General features: G+C 34.7%; 1 protein-coding gene across 1 annotated transcript in view; it reads left to right on the top strand.

The window, feature by feature from the left end:
* MOSPD2 (motile sperm domain containing 2) overlaps positions 1-21,335 on the top strand; it is a 49,324-nt gene that overhangs the window by 9,998 nt on the left and 17,991 nt on the right. Inside the window, exons 3-8 of the mRNA XM_079123199.1 lie at positions 6,098-6,253; positions 8,096-8,182; positions 9,878-10,032; positions 13,268-13,328; positions 15,747-15,785; positions 18,596-18,720. Coding sequence (XP_078979325.1) covers positions 6,098-6,253; positions 8,096-8,182; positions 9,878-10,032; positions 13,268-13,328; positions 15,747-15,785; positions 18,596-18,720 — 623 coding nt within the window. The remainder of the gene's footprint in view (positions 1-6,097; positions 6,254-8,095; positions 8,183-9,877; positions 10,033-13,267; positions 13,329-15,746; positions 15,786-18,595; positions 18,721-21,335) is intronic.

The following is a 21,335-nucleotide window of genomic DNA, read 5'->3' as shown; positions in this document are numbered from 1 at the left end:
TCAGTAGCAGTGATGCTGGGAAATAGTAAAGTAATTTTCAGAAAGTACTGAGGGAAATATCTGCCCACTGAAAATATGTATTCAAAAGTAAAGGTAAAAGTTTTAGGCGGGCATAGGTTATAGTTCATTGCTGGTAAAGTAAATATGAGACTTTCATTAATAAGTAAATAAAATGCAGAAAGGAAACAGTGAGATGCAAGAAGCAATGAAAAGCAAAGAAGTAGGTAGGCAAAGTAGTGAAGAAAAAATCAATAGCAACAATAATAATAGGAATAGGGGATATGGAGATAAAACATCACAAGGACTTGTATTGTTTAGATGAGCATAGAAATATTAACTTCAGATTTTTATATATAAGGTATGGGGGAATAAAAAAAGAATAGAAGAAAGATCAGTGGAGTAGTCAAAGGGAATTGAAAGCAAGGAAGAGAGATGGGTAGGGAAGACAGTAGAATGAATCTGACCTAACTTTCCTATGTACATATAGGAATATACCACATGAATCTCACTGTCACATGCAGCCACAAGACACTGAAAAAACTATAAGTAAATGGTAGAAAAATCAGTAGAGTAGAGGGAAGGGACTAGGGGGTGGGAGAAAGAGAGAGAAAGGGGAAGTATTGGGGACTAAATTAAAACATATTATTTTCCATGCTTTTATATTTATGTCAAAATACATTCTATTGTTATGTTAAGAAAAAATATGCAAAAAGCATGTGTAAAGGTGTAGGTGCTGAAAGATAGAAATAAAATGTTTAACTTCCAAACCGGTGGAGTACTGAAAAAGAGAATGAATAAAAAGTCATCTTCCCAACAAGAAACAGGAAAGGATAAGCAAAGAAACATAGTAACCATGAAACACAGAAAACAACAGAAATAATCCCAACTTTTATCAGTAGTTGCTACACATATAAGCAGATTTGTATGCATTAACTATCAGGTTAAAGTTTTAAAATCTTAATGACCTACAGGCTATAAGAGACTACTAAAGTAAATTAATGAAGAAAGGTTGAAGATAAAGAGATGGAGGAGCTGGGGTGTAACTCAGTGGTAAGCACTTACCTAGCATGTGCAAGGCCCTGTTCAGAGAGAGAGAGAGAGAGAGAGAGAAGGAAGAAGAAGAAGAGGGGGGAAGGGGAGGGGAGAAGGAAAGGAAATAGAAAGAGATAAAAAGGTATCCAAAACAAATATGGACCAAAACTAATCCTGTGTTGGCAGTACTTTCATTAGATAAAATATTACTTTGAGTGAAAAGCAGTACTACATATAAAAAGGGATATATACTACTAATCATAAAAAGACCCCTACAAAGGTATAACAGTTAAGAACTAACAACATAAAAAAGTTACCAAACAATATAATCTTAAAATACATAAAGTGAAATATCCTAGTTATAAAGCAAACTCAAGAAATCCACAAACATGTTGAATGAGTTTAACAAACCTCTTCCAGAAATACAGAAAACAAGCAGGCAAAAACACTTAAGATTTTACACTTTAACAGCACAGCGAACAAACTTGATCATAGACACATAGACATATGAATGCTTGTGTGTATATTTGACTGTATAATCTTCCCTACTTAACAAATACAAAATGTGTACTTTTTAATTATCTGTTTTTATTTTGGGAACTTTTGCAAAGTTTCCACCTATAATAAGTCATAAAATAAGTCTCAGAAAACTCTAAAGAATCTAGGTCATACAGTCCAGGTCTCACAACATCAAACAATGTTATTAAAATCACAGTAAGCAGATACTTAAATTTTAAGAAACTAAAATAACATGCCTCTTAAATAACCCATGGATTAATAACTTCCCAACAATGTGTGTAATTCTTTCTTCTGTTAAACAACCCATGGTTTGACAAGGATTTCACAATAGAAATTACCAGTAAGGCTATAGCTTCTAAAAAACTATAGCAAATATTATGTTTAATTGTTAAACTTTAGAATAGTTCCTGTAAAGTCAGGAAAAAGACAATGACCTGTACCATTATTTCTACAACTCTTCATTATATAGGATAACTTAGTATAAAGCATAACCAGAGAACAGCAAAATCACGTTTTGTACAGCCCTCAGAGATTTGTGTGCATGTGTATATTTTTAGAGGATTGATAAACATGTACACCCAAAAAAATTCAACAACAGAGGACATGTGTGGCCCTCAAAGTCCAAAATATTTAGATATTTACCACCTGACCCTATATAGAGAAAAGTTGCCATCCCCTGCAATAGACCAATGGTTCTCCAAGTGTGGTTTGTGTACTGGCAGCATCATATAGGTACTGGTTACAAATGCTGAATCTTGCATCCCACACAAAAGTAGATACTCCAGGGGTGGGTTCCAGTAACTCCTGTTTTAATAGGCCCTTCCTAATGATTCTCATACCTGCCAACACTTGAGAATGAGTGCCATAGGCCAGTGACTTAATTCCATCATAAAAGATCACCCATCACTCAGTCTGATAGCTTCACAAGAAAATGGAGATTCAGGGTAGATTGTGGCCAACTAGCAGAGGATACTCCTGAAGGATTATTTTGTTATTTTGGTCAATTACTCCCATTGTTGACATTTACCTAGTCCACCCAATAGAAGTAGTCCATTCATTATGAATGCTCTTCCAAGGCCCTATCAGGACTTTCAATGGATCCATGTCAGAATTGTGGAGGAATAAGAAATCATATGGTGTTGTAAACTACTATAATAACCTAGAGTTTTATGATTGCTCCTTTTAAATATTATGATGCCCAGTTAAAAACTGTTCTCTAATTTTCAATATCAGAACATTTTTGTATATTTTCAACTTTAATCTAGGCCCATTTATAAGAACTACAATATACTTCCAAGACTTTCTCAACTAATTAACTTTTAGGTAAATTTGAATTTTGTCTTTCATTGATGGTTAACATTCTAACTTATGTTAATAGAAATAAATCCATTTGTATAGTGTTTACATTTTTCAGTGTTATTGATCCTCCAAAGACTATTAGTAGGCAGTCCTTATCTCCACTTTACATATAAGAAAATAAGGCTTTGAGTGACTTACTTGGTCTCACTATATATAGCAGTATAGGACTTTTGATCCCATCACTCTACCCCATATCCTGAATGAAGCCACATATTTTTCACACTTGTTAAATTTAAAACACAGTTTCTGACCTGTTGATAATGTCACTCTGTTTTACAAAAAAGAATTTCAGTCTCTTTATCTTGCAACATTTACAACTGTGTGTGTGTGTGTGTGTGTGTGTGTGTGTGTGTGAGAGAGAGAGAGAGAGAGAGAGAGAGAGAGATATGAAAAGCTAAGAGAATCATTGTTACCCTAGAATATTTAACTGTCTGTTCCCACAGGCGAATCACCATTGTCATGTATCTTTAGTTCTTTCTCTGCCAAATAATAGATGTTGCAATTTAATTATTGGTGTTGTACCTGTATAAAACTCATAAAAACAAATATGGGGTCAAAAAAGCTAGTGAACCATAGCGTACTGATGGTTCATTAAGAGGATTTCTAAACAAAGGAGTAGCTGAAAATGACTTCTTATGAAGAAATGCAACTGGACACAGTGGCACACACCTGTAATCCCAGTGACTTGGAAGACTGAGGCAGGAGGATTGCAAGTTCAAAGCCAGTCTCAGCAATTTAGCAAGGCCTTAAGCAACTTAGTGCGACCCTGTCTCAAGAATTTTTTTAAAAGGGGTGGGGGATGGGGGCTCAGAAGTTAAGTGCCTCTGAGTTCAATCGCTGGTTACCCACCCCCAAAAAAGGCCATGGTCTTTAAATTTCTTCATAATGGGCATTGTCTCCTTTATGCTATCCCTAGTAATAATGAGAACAATAATGTTTTCTTTTTTCTTATGGCTAATGTTTACTGAATTATTACCACTTACCAAATATAATTCTAAATGAGGAGTTTTCAGAGTCTGGGACCCTAGGGGATGCCCAAGACTCTTTTAGAAGCCTATGAGGTCAAAACTATTTTCATAATAATTCTATGATATCATTTGCCTTTATCACTGTGATGACATTTGTAGTGATTGCACAGAAGCAATGGTGGATAAAACTGCTGAGTCCATGACCCAAATCAAGGCCAATAGCCATCATAGTCTTGCTTGTCAACCCTCTCAGTGAAAAAAAAAAAAAAAAGAGAAAAAAAGCCAATTTTATTTTAGAAAGTCCCTAATGATACAGTAAATATTATTAAATCTTGACCTTTGAGGACATGTCCTTTTAATTTTCTGGGTGAGAAAATGGAGAAGTATGCATAAAGCACTTCTGCATGCTAAGTATGTTTAAGTGACCATCTGAATTAGTCACATTTTTCCTAGAACACCATTTTTATTTGGAAGAACAACTGATGAGTAAACTATGGTTATGCAGACTTGGTATTTGTAGAATGTTTCTTGAAAATACATGAAGTCAGTCTGTAATTTCTGAGAAAATACCTTACTGGTCCAGTAACCCAACTGGATGGTCCTCCTTCATGGGACAGGAGACTCCATGAATTCTTTTATTTCCAATTTATGCTTATGAATGCCACATATAATTAAAGAAAAATGCTGATGAATTTTTGAGTAGCAAAACTAAAAAGCATTTTCCAAGATTTAAGTACTACAAAACCACCCATTTTATAGATTAGAAAAATAGAGCCCAGATATTAAAGATCACATCCAAGGTGACTATATGCAGATTTGTGATTTATGGTCTCATATTTTACACTGATTTAAATTTCCAAGTATTTTCATACATGTTTTTTCATCTGGTCCTCATACAGTGCTGTATGCATATAAAGCAGCTTAAAGATAAGGAAATTGAGACTCAAAGAAGATAATTCTCTAAATGTACTTTATATTTTTCTGCCCTTTCTGCTATAATCTCTGAAGCTCTGGAATAAAGGCAGTGCAATTGGAGAGGAAGTAGCATCTATAAAACTTGGAAGCTAACTAGATGTGAAAGAAAAGGAAATGAAGGAGCCAAGAAATTTTCTGAAGCATTTTCTTGGGCCTTGAGAGGATACAGATAGCTGAAGAAAAAAAATAAGACATAATAGATTCTGTACATGAAGGTTTACTGAAGGACTTCTCATTGTCACTACTGTCATCTGTTTTGGAAGATTCATAAGATATCTACACTTGACACCTTTACTGTCTATTTGGGAAATATGACATGCATGCTGAGAACTCTAATTCAAAGTAAAAACTGATAAGTGCCTTAAGAAAGGCTAAGTTCAAGTCCTATGCTGCTGTTCACAGGAGGGAAAACATTAGGTCTTTATGGAAGGAGACACATTTGATAGGAGTGTTGTAGAAAGGTAAAATTTGGTTGCAGAGATGGTTGTACAAAGACAAGGAGAGTTCAGTTGTAGAAACATAGAACAAGGCATGCAAGAAGGAATATCTGGTATCGAAATTAGGAATATAGCATGTGTGTATGCAGATAGTGAGAAGTTACTGTTATTAAAAACAAATATTCCAATAAATTATTGAAAATATCGGCCTCAGTATGGAAATAATAAATACCATAATGATGTATACATGGTCACGTTTTCATTTTGCATTGTTTATTTTTTTAAATAACACTTGCCAAGCAACCATCTTTTTAAAATAACTTATTCATTTCTATACATATGTCTTTATTTGACAACAGTAAGGATTTCAAGTTCATGTACAATTGATCTTCCCAGATAATTGGTTTACAGTTTTAGAGAGGGTTGTGCCAAATATTTTACTCTGATCTTATTTCGGGGGTCTTTTTATTTTGTTTTTGTTTTTTGAGCCCTTGTTTCATTATGTTTCCAGGCTCAAGTGATCCTCTTGCCTCAGCCTCCTGAGATCTGGGTCTATAGGCATGCACGACCACATCAGACTCTGGTCTTATTTTTTTTAAATATGCAGTCTTTAAGTAACTTTAGTTTTTACTCATTTAGAAATTCCATCAATTCTTTAAATTGCTTCTTCATCTGAATTATATTCCTACATCTACCCTCAAAAAGCTTGGCTTTGTCTTCCAGGCCTTTCTTATTGGCATTGACATTTGTTGTTTGTTACTGCAGAATTAAATTTGACTTGGAAACTTATTACTCTTTTTTCCCTAGATAAGTCAGAAAAATATGATCCACGTGATGTTGAAAGGCTACAACAAGATGATAACTGGGTTGAAAGTTACTTAGTTTGGAGACATAATGTTGTTGATGAAACACTGAAGATGCTTGATGAGAGTTTTCAGTGGAGGAAAGAATTTTCTGTCAATGGTAAGCCATTCAGTTTAACTGTGACAGGGTAACATTGCCTGCACAAATGTTGCTGATTTACATTTATTAAATGTTGTATTTGTACATATTCTTGGCAATTGTCATATATATATGAACATAATTATTTAGAAAGACCCAATAACACTTTCAAAGGAACAGCTTGTGAAAAACTCTTATCAGTAGGATCATTCCTAAGGAAATCAAGTCACTGGGGAGCAGAATCACATGTTCTTCATTCACAGCACAGCCTTCTAACCTGTGTTTAGTTCAGCACCATTACACAACAGCGAGGCAGCATATTCACTACTAGACCTCGAAATAAGGATATGTTATTTTCCTGTTTTTCTCAGCTGTTTCCCATGCCTTTCCCTACCCCAGAGTTCCTTGTGCTTGTGGGTGTTTATATAGAATCATTAAATGAGTAGAGATTCCAGAAAAGCAAACTTAAAGGATTCCAATGGCACTTTTCTCTTCTTAATTTTTTAAGTCCACTACTAGATTGAAATTTGTCTCCCAAGTGGAAGTTTTGAATCTTAGAGGGAATTTTAGCATGGTCTTCAAGTATATGAAGAACTCTTCACAGAAAGGGTTACCTGGTATCTGTGTCCTAAAAATTTAGGACGAAAAAACTGGCATAACTACTGATTTCAATTAGGTATAAAGAAGGATTTCCTGTCCTTGAAGATTATAAACTCTGGAGTGAATAGGTCTCAAAATTTAGTGCAAGACAGTCAACAAGTAATTAGAGCAGATACTCTCCCCAGTCTTCATACTTGTAGAAGGAATCCATGAGAAAGGGAATATTAAAGAAATAAAGTGATGGCACTAATAAAAAGAAAGAATGTGATTGGAAGTTTTAAAATCATGTGAACTGTTCGGCAATAGTTTAGCACTTATTACTGAAAGAAAAAATGAATCTGGTAATTTAAATCATTTAAGTATAGAATAAACTTTCGAACTCAACCATACTTGTGTTCTTACATAGAATTGCTAGTTTCTGGTGGCAAACAGAGATAGGAAGAGCAGTGGGAGGTGTGGGAAAGGAGAAACCTTCGAACATTCTTGGGGAACTGCTGATAAATGAAACAGAAGCTTCTACCTTGTCATGCTGGTCCTCAGCCTTCCCAGAGACTAAACACTTTGTTTGTTCTTCCTGTCAAAGGATCTTGCATTATTCTTGCATTTCTACTGCCCCAGGGTTATAAACTGTATCAGTCTACTGGATGTCAAACATTTTGTAGAAAAATACCATTTTACTAGAAAAATCAAAATCAGTTTTTCTCCACTAATTTTGAGGTTATGTGAATATATACAAACAAGTGTTCCTTCTTTCTTTTTGTCTTTTCTTTCTTTTTTCTTTTTTTTTCTTTATGCTAGAGATTGAACCCAGGGCTTTATGTATAAACACCACCACTGAGCCCTGACCGTGGGCCCCTATTGTGTTCTCTTAAGATTGTCTATAGTGATAATATTTGTTAGCAAGTCAAATCATTATGTGAGCCACAACCAGAATTTGAAAGTGTATCCAAATAAATAATGACTGACTTGTCAAAGAAAATAGAATATTTCCATTTCTGTCACCTGTGTATATTTGTTTGCAGTGCTAGGGATCAAACACAGGTCCTATACATGCCAGGCAAGGGCCCTACCATTTGAGATACACCCCCACAGCCCTCCATATGTCTTTATGTCATTCGTTTCCTTAATAGGAAATACCCTTTTGTATCGCTAGTTGTATCTTTTTTTTCTATCAGAGCTACTATATAACATTACCTTTACATTGTCAGTTTTATCTTTTGGTTTCTAAATTACAGTTACTGATCAAAGTTTATCACTTTTTAGACCTTAATGAATCCTCCATTCCCAGATGGTTGTTAGAAATTGGTGGTATTTATCTGCATGGTTATGACAAAGAAGGCAACAAGTTGTGTAAGTATATTTAATTTATGCACCAACATTTATCTATCTCAATTGAATTAATCTGCTACACTTTCTCCATCTGTAGTACACTGCTTGTCTCCTGCAATTGGAGATGGTCAGGACCGTCTTTACTGCATATCAGATACTTAGTAGTTGTGCATACTGTTTGCATTATAAGAAAGTAGGCAGTAAAAGCAAACGCTGCATCCTATAACCCAATCAAAATAATTTGATTCAGGGTCACTATCTTCTATTTCGACTTTGTTGTTAATGTTTTGGGGGGATATACAAGAAGTCAGTTTTGTTGTTGATGTTGTTGTTAACATTTGACCCAGTATTTTTATGGAGAATCTTTTTTACAGTTGCTAAGAGTTGCTAAATGGATTTTTTTGTGTGTCTCTCAGTCATCTCCCCTTAGCTTTTTCTGAAATGTGTATAATAACAAGAAGAACAGAAACAGTCATCTCTGTTGTTCAGATGAGTCCATTGTCCTCTCCCACTTGCACCAAATCTAGCTTCATTTTGTGCAATGAGTGCAAACTGGTGTGTTTGATCCCTGCACTGAATAGATGTACTTTGCTCATCTTGCTCACTTTCTCTTTAGCTTGTGATCTGTACTGTATTTTAACAATATCTTATCTTTCCCTTATTACCAATTTCTCCTTTCAATCTTTAATTCTCTCAGGTCTTCTGCTGCTTGCCCCTTAAATGTTTCCCAGGCTTAGCGTTTTCTTGGCTTCTTTTAGTTTCCAGCTAATACCATCTCCTTGGGTCATCTGAAGCATAATGGCAGCTTCAGCTACCTTCCCACACATGGTGGGGATCCCACGTAGTCCCCACACCACAGGCACATATGCAGCTACCCACAAACTGGCCCCACTTGACTGTGAGCTGCCTTTAACATGACACACAACAGAACATCTGCATCCCACCACTTGCCCTCTTTCTATATTGCCCAACTCGTTCTCACTCATTTTCTTATCCTCTAATATAGCTTTAATTTGGTCCCTTTTCCATCCTCACAGCCACTTCCTCAGTTCAGTCCCTGCCTACCACCCACTTGTTCTTAGTCCCTTCCCAAGTCATAGACTATTAGGTTTCCTGCCTTGCCTCTTCCACTCTATCCTCTGTGCCACTGCCCAAAATGTGTTTTGAAATAGGAAAACTAAAATGTTCTGGTGTTCCAGAGACCCTCAAGCCAAGCTCCTGTCTATTTCACATCTCCTCTCACTACTTGTCACATTTTTTCATAGCTGCCACCACCTGAAGCATTTGTCATACTCCACTCATGTGCCCAGCACCTGCTCAGGCCGCCATCACACCTGTCAGTGTCTTTCCTCTGGATGGAACATTTTTTTCTAGTGCTTGGCAGAACCATTGGCTTTCTTTTTGAGAATACTGAAGAGTACTTTCAGGTTATTACCAAATAGTGTTTGTTCACGGGCATTTTCTCTTTCCCCATAAAAGTGAAGGTTGTTTATTTCCTAAGAGAAAGAAAAATAGTTTACCTCTCTGCTTCTCTTTAATTTAAAGGTCCCAAGGGCAACTATTTTTCATTTAAAAGAAAGAAGAGCTGCTTTTAAAATGTAAAACAAAATGAGTTATAAATGAAGAAGCATGTCAAGGGAAAGGCTGTATATGTATGTAATAATATTAAAATGCCATAAATCTTGTTCTTATCTTTATCTTTTGTTTTGCTTAAAGTCTGGATCAGAGTGAAGTATCATATAAAAGACCAAAAAACTATATTGGACAAAAAGAAGCTCATAGCATTCTGGTTGGAACGTTATGCTAAGAGAGAAAACGGAAAACCTATAACAGTGATGTTTGACCTGTCAGAAACTGGACTAAATAGCATAGTAAGCATTTTACATTAATTCTAAACCATTGTTTATCCTGGCTTCCTCCCTCTCTCCTGTCCTCCCTGCCAACCAAATTTTGTTGTAAAATAGAGATAGCTTAAGTTTGCAATTTTTTTCTTTGAATGAAGTCAGACATGGAATTGGGTTTGCAGAGAATTAAATTTGCTTCAGTACTTGGCATTGACACTAGAATTCCTAGAAATGTTCCATGTCTGATAAACAGGATGAAGAGATAGGACATCAAGACTGGCAGAGCATGAGTCAATGTAATAACAACTTTTCCACTATGGCTCATATCCTACTGCACCCACTCCTGTGCCCTGCATAGAGGAAACACATGCAGTAAATATCAAATAAATTCATATATGATCTCTATGACATTATACCTTGTTTTGCAGTTGCAAAATACTCACAAGTTTTATACATACTGTGATTTTGTTGGGTACTTTTGTTTGCTTATTTGGATTTGTTTTCTATTTGTCTGTTTGATTTGCTAAATTTTAACCCCAGGTGACTTTGCCAAGCTTAAAAACATAAGTCAAACAACTGGGTGTGGGTTGCATGCCTGTAGTCCCAGCTACTCAGAAGTCCAAAGCAGGAGCATCGCCTGTTCCCAAGAGAGTGAGGCCAGCTTGGGCAACTTAGCAAGACCCCATCTCAGAAAAAACATCAAAGTATTCTGTCTTTAATTTGGACGCTTGTCTCTTTAGTGCTAAATATAAAACCTTTAGCAGCAATTGAGATTAGTTGGCACATTTATTTTAACTGTTGTCTCGTATATTTAAACTGTGGCAGATTCTGGTAGCAGTGAAGTGGCATTTGCAGACCCACTCACAGCAGTGTTGAACATTTGGCAAAGTATGTTAAGAACCTTAAAGTGTCCATATTCATACTGTTTTCTCGTAACTAACTTCTAGAATTCTATTCTAAAGAAATAATCCTGAGTTAAAAAAAAAAAAGCATTGTGCATGAAAATGTTTCTCAGGATGTCATTTAAAATAGCAAAAACCTAGAAAACATACAAATGTCTAACTTGGTGAAATGGTAAATTATGGTATATCTAATTGGTGGAGTATATGTAGCTATATAAAATGGTGTTTATAAAGAATTTATAGTAGTATTGGAGAATACTTCTTTAATGAAAAAGACTGTTTTACCATAATATGGTGATATGTAGCTCAAAAAAAAAAAAGAAACCTTCAACTTAAACAAAAAACAGGCTAGAGAAAACTATTAACAAGAAGTTTTTGGTGTGATTGGACCACAGATTATTTTTTTCATGTTTCTATTAGTCTTTATTGTTTAAGAATCCAATGCCCTGGATTTTTTTCAACCTAGTTTCCATATGAATAGGTTTATAATTACAGAGGAAATCATTTTATATTCAAAATCAAAATCAAATTACCTAAATAAATAAATATTCCATAGAGGTAAATCACGATTCTTTTATCCTTTGGGTATGATAATTTCCTATCTATTAATTCAGAATCATGCAAAATAAATGTTAATATTTTCTGTTACCAAATATGGGCAGGGAATTGACTTGAGCTGTTTTTTAAGCTACTTATGTAATACCTCATCATCTTTAATTTGTAAATAAAGATTATTTGCATGACTAAATATTTCAGTCATTATTGTTTTAAACTACTTGAATCTTATTGGGTAACTTATTTCTATATATGACCCTCTCATGATTCACATAGGGTTTAAATCATCTTATAAAGATGTATACAGAATTACAGGGAAAAACTTAGGAAATCATTTGTTAGAGTTGGGCCACCAGTTTGACTCTAAGCTTTCAGCTGCCTGCCTAAGGAAATGAAATCTTTTTAAATCATGCAGTGGCCATACTTGAAAACCAGTAGTTTAGAACTAGTTATTCATTCCTGATAGTTGAACTAGAGAGAAAAATCTTTCATGGGTCCTCAAAGGAAAGACATTTTCTAAGATAATGTATAACATCCTCAAAAACAGAGTCATCCTTACAGAATGCAGAACAATAGGTTTCATAGAACTATTTTATGTAGTACCCACTGATAGACATACAGCAGTGGCATCTTATCAAATCCATCTGAATTAGCAGTAACTCAAGATTTGATGAGCAAGCATAGTCAATTAAATAAATGGTGGAAATGAGAATATTAGACAAAGACTAGGCAAAGTTCCTAGAGGGTTTATGGATTATAAACTAGGTAACAAAATGTTGATATAACTAGTTCTTTTCAGCTATTTTCTTTGACTCTTACTTAACCTCAAATTATGAAACTTTACACAGTAGGTGTAATGACTATTTATAAAGGTATTATTATATGCTAGAATTTATCCCATAACTACTTCAGATAGTTAAGGACGCTTACTTTCAGTTTACTGCAATTAAGATGCTGCAACTCAGATGCTAGGGATGACTTTATAGACTCTCATCTCTAGAATAATCTGCCTTTCAGTAATTGTGATGGACTGTAGTTTGCCTGCTTATATCTTTCATCCAGCAGACTTTATAAGGTGGCAGATCAGGATTACTGAAACAGCCTGTGCCCATGAAAGAACATGGAATGAAATGCAAATAGCATCCCCAATGACCTAATTTCCTGTTGCTGTGCTCAAAGCACTAGAACTAACCAGACAGCTAAGTTTACAAAGTCTCCCAGAAATTGAAGTCAATGAACAACACTTGAATATAAACTAAAACAATAAATTGAGGTCCCTAAATAAAAGAAGCCACAAGTAGATACTTTGATACTTTGGTCAGTGTGATCAGATTAATTGTTAAAGCTATCATGTGGTATAAAAAGTAGGTTTAGAAGGCAAATACTATAACAGAATTTATATGTATATGTATTATTAGTCCATGTAGTTATAAACTGTGTGTATTCTTGTATTCTTGTTTTAATAATTATTGAATTATTCAGTAGATTTTTAGAGTTCTCTGTGGGGATTGCTTTTAGATCTATTTTATGCCCCATTGCCATAGCAGCCTGAAATATATAACTAGTTTGAGCAATAATTTTAAAACATCACTCAAGCATCTGATTTCTTCAACTCAATTTTAGGGCTGATAATTATAGTTTAATAACCTAAAAACTTAATGCTTGGGAATATAAATATTTATATGAGCTCATTTTTAAGAATTTAATAATTGTCTCATTTGTATTTAACACCTTATGACCTTTAGAAATGTGCAATTTAAAGTTCTCTAATGTGGACAGTCTTAAAGATTTAATCTTTATTTTAGGACATGGACTTTGTACGCTTTATCATCAACTGCTTTAAGGTTTATTACCCTAAATACCTCTGTAAGTAACTTACTCCTTTATAAAAATGTAATATTGAAACTATAGACAATGTCTGAGAATTGTAGAGCCTTGTATTATTATAGACTTTCATATCTAAAACATTGTTTTCTGATGAAGAGATTTAAGTGTGTCCATAGGTGGACATGTAAGCACATTTTATGGTAGGTAAAGAGGAAATTTATTCATAAGTAGTCATTGTCCTTTACAGTTAGCTTTAAAAGTTTAAGTTCTAAAATACATCCCATAACACACATACACATACACACACACACACACACACACACACACACACACACACGTACATACAAATAGACATTTACTTAAAAGATTGGCCTAGTTTTACTATTCTTTCAATTTAGAAATTCATTTAAAATTGTATTAATTATATGGAATGTTTATGCATGCAAGAACAGATAGCAATATGGATAAAGGACACTGTATGATAAGCAACATTATTGCATAAAGTACATTGTGTTATTGATTGCTTTCTAAAAATTGTCATTAAGAAAATACTTTACAAGAAAACACTGTATTTGAATCTTGCGTTTGGAGTTTTTTTCTTTTAGTTTTAACTTTTCGGTAATTACCCAAATGAAAAATTTGTAAATCTCAAATGCTTATTTTTTCATTTGTTGGATGTATGTGATGAGTTCCCCCTAGGAAAACAAGCTTCCAACCCACATAAACAAATATATTTAATCCCAATGGGTTAAAAGTGAAAAGATAGAAGGGAGGCAATAGAGACATAAAAAATGAAAATTCATGGACCCTTCTGGGTATACTCCTGGCAGATACCTAGATTAGGGTCATTTGGGACTCATCATTCAGGTGACATTAAAATATAAAAATTTCTAAAGCATCTTACTTTGGCTTATTTTCACATTATTATTGTTAATGTGAAATTAGGAATAGGCAGAAAGCATAATGGATATTAAGAGTAGTGCCACCTCTAGCCCTGTACTCTCATCTCTTCAGAGACAGTATTTGTGAATGTTCTTAGCTATAGAGAATGATGAGTAGTGTGCAATTTTGGGAACCTGTATCATCTACTGTTCCTTAGGAATTCTTCTGTATCTGCAATGTACCCTTATTCTTTAAGGCTTTTTGAGCAGTGCCAGTCTATAGTTTGTAGGGTATCACTACTCTGTATTATTAGTTTGATTCTCTTATGGACAAAATTAAAGCAAAATTTCCAGTTGTTTATTGAAATATCTGAAGGAGTTTGTAAAAAGCCACTTAGAAATAACATAAATATTCTTATTACTTTATAAAATACATCCAAGATTTTTTAAAAGAATTATTAATAAATTCATACATTTTTTAAAAAATATTTTTAGTTGTAGATGGACACAATACCTTTATTTTATTTATTTATTTTTATATGGTGCTGAGGATAGAACCCAGTGCCTCACACATACTAGGCAAGCACTCTACCACTGAGCCACAACCCCAACCCCAAATTCAGAGATCTTTATAAGCATGAATTAGAATGCTGTTCATTTCAGTTAACTACAGATAATGTATATATTATACCAACATACTGTAATTTTGCAGACATTGAATTTTGTGGAATCGTAAATTGATTCAAAATCCATCATGAAATATAACCAGCATATCTCAAGTATATGCCAAATGAAGACTGGACTGTTAAGACCAGGGTATCTCTTCGTACCTTGTTCTTTACATGTACTTCACTTGTCCTACATTATTATATCCACTCTGTAAGGTTCTCTGCTTAGAGAAGAATGAAATTACATATTGATTCATCTGGAATAAAAAAATGAATTGGATATCAAAACTCCCCTTTGTGATTTCTGGTTCTTTCTCACAGTTGTTAATAGGGCTGTTTAATATCTTCTGTTCAGTGTGTAAACTATACTTCTCTATACTTTGGAATTATTGGCTTCCTAGAACTCATAATATTAAAAAAGTAGAAATAATTTTTGTTACTTAAAGCATAGTGATTTATTAAAAGAGATGGAGAGAACTGTGAGACTGTTTTAACAGTGTAATATCTAGAAAATTATAATTAAATATAGTATAATGGAAATGTTTTTAAATTTCAGTGACCTTCAGCACTATTATGACATGCCAGTTCCAAAGAGTCCACTTACCCTCTTAACTTACTTTCTTTTGTACCTTTCTTCAAGCAATAAATGAACAAAGAAACAGGCTGTTCTCAAAACAGCAGTGACAGTGCATTATTGATTTCCCACTAGTCATCCTCCTGGGCAAGCCACTCACCATTGTGAGATGTTGGTTCAGTCCCAGCACCACTCACACTTCACTGAATTGTACTTGGTCAGTCAGCTCAGTTTTTACTTACATTTAAGTGATCAGATTTTTCTAGGCCGGGTATGAGTGATAGTACTATAGAGGTATTAAGTCACATTCAATGAAATTTTTTTCATCTTTCAGCAAAAATAGTGATCTTTGATATGCCCTGGATAATGAATGGTGAGTAAATTATTTATGCTTTCCTAAAACAAAATATCCAGTTTTCTCTTTTCTTACTTTGCCAACCTAGCCATACTTCTAAAGCTATTTAATAACAAACTGTATTGTACTTGATGTGCACTCTTAACAGGCTGGAGCTAGAGTACTCAATGGCTGGTCTTAAGCAAATGGGGTTGACATTCTCTGCCCAGACTCTGGGGTACTCACTGGTCTTTTCTAAAATCAACCTCAAGATATGCAGCCATTCAAGTGACAGTGTAACCAGAAGGCTCTATTTGTCATCTACAAATAGGGAACATCACAGAATACAGGCCTTGGCTATATTTTCTCTTCAACTTCAAGTTGAGGAAGAAGATGGGATGAATCTGAAATTCACCCTAAATCGCTGTAGCCACATGACCCTTTTGACAGTTGTAATATATTTCTTGGCAGTATTTTTTGAAAAATCCATTGAAAAACAATTTACCAACTTTAAAGTGATTGCAAATTTTATTTTCTCTGAATGTGAACTTTCATTGATGCTTACAAAATCAGTTACATAGAAAGCAATAGAGAAAATCAACAAAACTAAAACTTGGTTCTTTGAAAAGTTCAACATAGTTGATAAAAAAAAACCTTTAGCAAAACTTATAAAGAAAAAAATACTTAAATTATTAAAATTTGGAGTTAAAAAACAGGCATAACTACTGACTTTATCAAAACAAAAAGAATTATAAGTGAATACCATGAACAGTTGTATGCCAAGAAATTAGATAACTTCGATGAAATGGCTAAATTCTTACAAAGATATAAACAACTGAAACTGACTCAAGAAGAATCAAAATAGAATTATAACACAATTGAATTAGTAACCACAAAACTTCCCACAAAGAGAAGCCCAGGATCAGGTGGCTTCCTTGGTAAATTCTAGGAAATATTTAAAGAAGAATCGATACCAATCCTTTGTAAACAGTTCAAAAACATAGAAGAGGAGGGAACACTTCCAAACTCATGTGGCAAGCATCACTGTAATATTGAACCTAACAGGAAAAGAAAACTCCAGACTCTAACCCTTATAAATAGAATCCAGCAAAACATAAAAAGCAGTATACACCATGACCAAGTGGGATTTATCTCAAGAATGCAAAATTGGTTCAACATAGGAAAACCAGTGTAATCCACCATATTAATAGTAGACACAGGAAAATCATTCAACAAAATCTAGTATCCTCTCATGATAAAAGCACTGAAACTGGGAATGGAAAATGTAGAGTTGGAACAACTGAAAGCTAGAGAGATCATAGCAATCTATAGAAGACCCCTCTCCACTTCTGGCATAAACTGCAAGTTCAAAGGTTACCAAAACCATCCACAGCTTTGATAATTCCCTGGAAGGACTGCTAGAACTCACTGAAAGCTGTTATACTCATAGTCACAGTTAATTACAGAGAAGAGAGTCATATTAAAATTGGCCAAGGGAAGTTTCAAATGTGGAGCACATTACTTTGCCAGCATCAATGTGTGGCAGTGAACATGGATGATTGCCAACCATGGAAGCTCATCCAAGCCTCAGTATTCAGAGTTTTTATTGGGGTTCCATTATGTAGACATGATTGATAAACTCATGGTTCATCTCTGTCCCCAGTCTCTCCAAGGTCTACTAATATTGTGTGACCAGAGCCCCCACCCTAAACCACATGTTTGTTTGTCTTTCTACAATTGCCAGTGCCCACCCTAAATCATATTCCAATGTGATCCAAGGCCCCAGGCAAACAAAGACATGAGGATTACCTCCCAGAAACTGAGGGAAAGAGCCCAACCTCCTTGAGCAGAGCCAATTCTTTACTACACAGAATTGAACTCACTTAGCCTGACAAAGGACATCAATTGAGAACCCACAGCTAACATCATTTAAATTATATCTTAATAAAGCTGTTATCAAAAGTCAAATTTAGCACTTTAACTCCAGTTGCATAGCTTCAAGCCTGCCAACTCACAAACTTTAAATTGAAATTATTGATAATTTAAATGTTATGCAAAAGAAAAACTTAAATCATAGCCAAGGTAAAAATGTAATTTTCTGAACTGGTATTCAGAGTTTATCATGCTGTTCTTATTTCCAGTTTTTCCATCAACGCTTATGCACATTTAATGCAGTATTCCACTTGTAGTATCTTAAAAATGTGCTTAGAATCTCACATTAGAAATGAGGCTTAAAAAATTAAGTGTAAGTAAGAAATGGCACGACAGGACAAGATTGTAATTACCAAACAGCTGTGTGTGATAACAGTTTATTCGTGTAGATTCGTTAAGTTCCCCCACAGTTATGTAAACTGCAGAGCCTGGGAAAAAGGCAGAGTAGTTTAGAGGTAGGAAGGAAATCTGGGTCCAGGTCACACCCATATAGGGAGGGCTACTTCCTTCTCTTTCTGATTTCTCCTTTGAGAAGGTTTTTCAGATTGAGGGTTTATCAGAACCATAGTAAATGACTCTTCATACTGTTGTACACTTATTCCCTAAGTCACACAGCAGTTTTATTTACTATCTACAGATCTTAGCACTTGAGATGTGTTCAGATGTTGGTAAGATTATTAATGAGCATCAGGGTAAATTAATCTTCCTGAATCTCGATAGAACATTTGAAATCCATAAAGGACAGTCACACCATAAATGCCTACAGGAATTGAGACTATTAAGTATCATGCCATGTAAAGATAAATGTTAACAGATCATAGCCCAAACTGGTTTCAAAAGACTGGGGTTAGCATAGACAATGAATTAGTTGATGAGAATGAAAAGTATTTTAATGAAATGACTTTTTTTTTCTTTAGCTGCTTTCAAAATTGTGAAAAGCTGGCTTGGCCCAGAAGCAGTGAGTTTTTTGAAGTTTACAAGTAAAAATGAAGTCCAGGATTATGTCAGTGTAGAATACCTGCCTCCCCACATGGGTGGAACTGTAAGTATAGCCCTTGAAACTTGTTGATGAAAGAACACTGAAGAACAATTACTGTATTCATTCCTCAAGGAAAAAGCAAAAGCAATATTGTGACATTCAAAGACAGATAACAGAGACTCCAAAATAGAAAGTGATGGTACAGACACTTTTCATTAAGTTTTAAAGTTGTTAATTTTTAAATTTTTGAATGGGTAATTAATTTACATGGTTCTTACCTGCAGAGTATTCAGTATTCAGGAAAGTATTCAGAAACAAATCTTTTAAAATCTATTCTACTTTGAAATGGTCTCCTCCTACTCTTATACCAACCACCCTGTTCCCTTCTACAGCAGCAATTTTATATTAATTTCCAGGGATGTGTATTGCATATATAAGCAAGTAAGTATATGTAATTCTTCCTCCCTCCCTCCCATCCCTTTTAAACATACCGGTAGTGTATTTATCCACTATTGCACAACTTGCTTTTTTTCTTTATAGCATGTCTTAGAGATTATTCCAAACCAGTGTATGACAAACTTTCTTACTCTTGTTTATGGCTTCATAGTACTCCAGTTTCTAAGATGAACCACAAGTTCTTGAATTTCCTTTTGATGTGTCTTTAGTTTTCTTCCAATTTTGTGTTGTTCAATAGACTCTTTAATGTAAAATATTATTAAGCATATACAATCAAGTTTCTTTGTTTTGTTTTGTGGTGCTGGGGAGAAAACTGAGGCTTCATATATGTTAGCCAAGTACTGTACCACCAAGCTACACCCCAGCCTTCAAGATATCTTGAACCAATTTTTACTACTTACAAATAAGAGATCATGAATAAGTGGGTACATATAAAATTTTTAGTACTACATAACAGTGAAACTTACTGTGATAATTACTTTTGTATGATTTATTTTTTTTATTTTTACAAACTGTATTTTGATTAATTGTACACAAATGGGGTACAACTTTTCATTTCTGTGGTTGTGCACAATGTAGATTCATACCATTCATGTAATCATACATGTACATAGGATAATGATGTCTGTCTCAGTCCACCATTTTTTATGCCCCTGCCCCCTTCTCCCTCTCATTTCCCTCTATGTAATCTAAAGTTCCTCCATGCTTCTCTCCTTCCACCCCCAACCCCATTATATATCATCAACCATTTATTATGGAAAACATTTGGTCTCTGGTGTTTGGGGATTGGCTTTTTTCACTTAGCATGATACTCTCCAACTCCATCCATTTGCCTGCAAATGCCATAATTTTATTCTTTTCTATGGCCAAGTAGTATTCCATTGTGTATATATACCACAGTTTATTTATCCATTCCTCAATTGAAGGGCATCTGGGTTGGTTCCACAATCTGGCTATGGTGAATTGAGCAGCTATGAACATTGATATAACTGCGTCACTGTAGTATGCTGATTTTAAGTCCTTTGGGTATAGGCCAAGGAGTGGGATAGCTGGGTCAAATGGTGGTTCCATTCCAAGCTTTCTAAGGAATCTCCACACTGCTTTCTAGAGTGGCTGCACTAATTTGCAGCCCCACCAGCAATGTATGAGTGTACCTTTTTCCCTACATCCTCACCAACACCTATTGTTGCTTGTATTCTTGATAATCGCCATTCTAATTGGGGTGAGATCGAATCTTAGGGTAGTTTTGGTTTGCATTTCTCATTACTAGAGATGTTGAACATTTTTTCATGTGTTTGTTGATTGCTTGTAGATCTTCTTCTGTGAAGTGTCTGTTCATTTCCTTAGCCCATTAGTTGATTGGATTATTTATATTCTTGGTGTAGAGTTTTTTGAGTTCTTTATAGATTCTGGAGATTAGTGCTCTATCTGAAGTGTGTATGGTAAAGATTTTCTCCCACTCTATAGGCTTTCTCTTCATATTGTTGATTGTTTCCTTTACTGAGAAAAAAAATTTTAGTTTGAATCTATCCCAGTTGTTGATTCCTGCTTTTACTTCTTGTGCTTTTGGAGTCATATTAAGGAAGTCTGGTCCTAAACTGACATGTTGAAGATTTGGACCTACTTTTTCTTCTATTAGGTGCAGGGTCTCTGGTCTAATTCCGAGGTCCTTGATGCATTTTGAGTTGAGTTTTGCGCAAGGCGAGAGATAGGTGTTTAGTTTCATTCTGTTGCATATGGATTTCAAGTTTTTCCAGCACCATTTGTTGAAGAGGCTATCTTTTTTCCATTGTATGTTGTTGGCTCCTTTGTCTAGTATGAAAATACTGTATTTATGTTGGTGTGTCTCTGTGTCCTCTGTTCTATACCATTGGTCTACCTGTCTATTTTGGTGCCAATACTATGCTGTTTTTGTTACTATTGCTCTGTAGTATAGTTTGAAGGTCTGGTACTGTGATACCACCTGCTTTGCTATTCCTGCTAAGGCTTGCTTTAGCTATTTGGGTCTCTTATTCATCCAAATGAATTTCATGATTGCTTTCTCTATTTCTTTGAGGCACATCATTGGGATTTTAATTGGAATTGCATTGAATTTGTATAGCACTTTTGATAGTATGGCCATTTTGACAGTATTAATTCTGCCTATCCAAGAACATGGGAGATCTTCCCATCTTCTAGTTACTTTCTAATTTTTTACCATTATTAATATTGCTACAGTGAAT

This window comes from Sciurus vulgaris, assembly GCF_902686455.1.
Source record: "Sciurus vulgaris genome assembly, chromosome: X".
NCBI classification, from domain to species: Eukaryota; Metazoa; Chordata; class Mammalia; order Rodentia; family Sciuridae; genus Sciurus; species Sciurus vulgaris.
The sequence above is the reverse complement of the archived record's forward strand: the minus strand, read 5'-3'. Positions and strand labels throughout refer to the sequence as shown.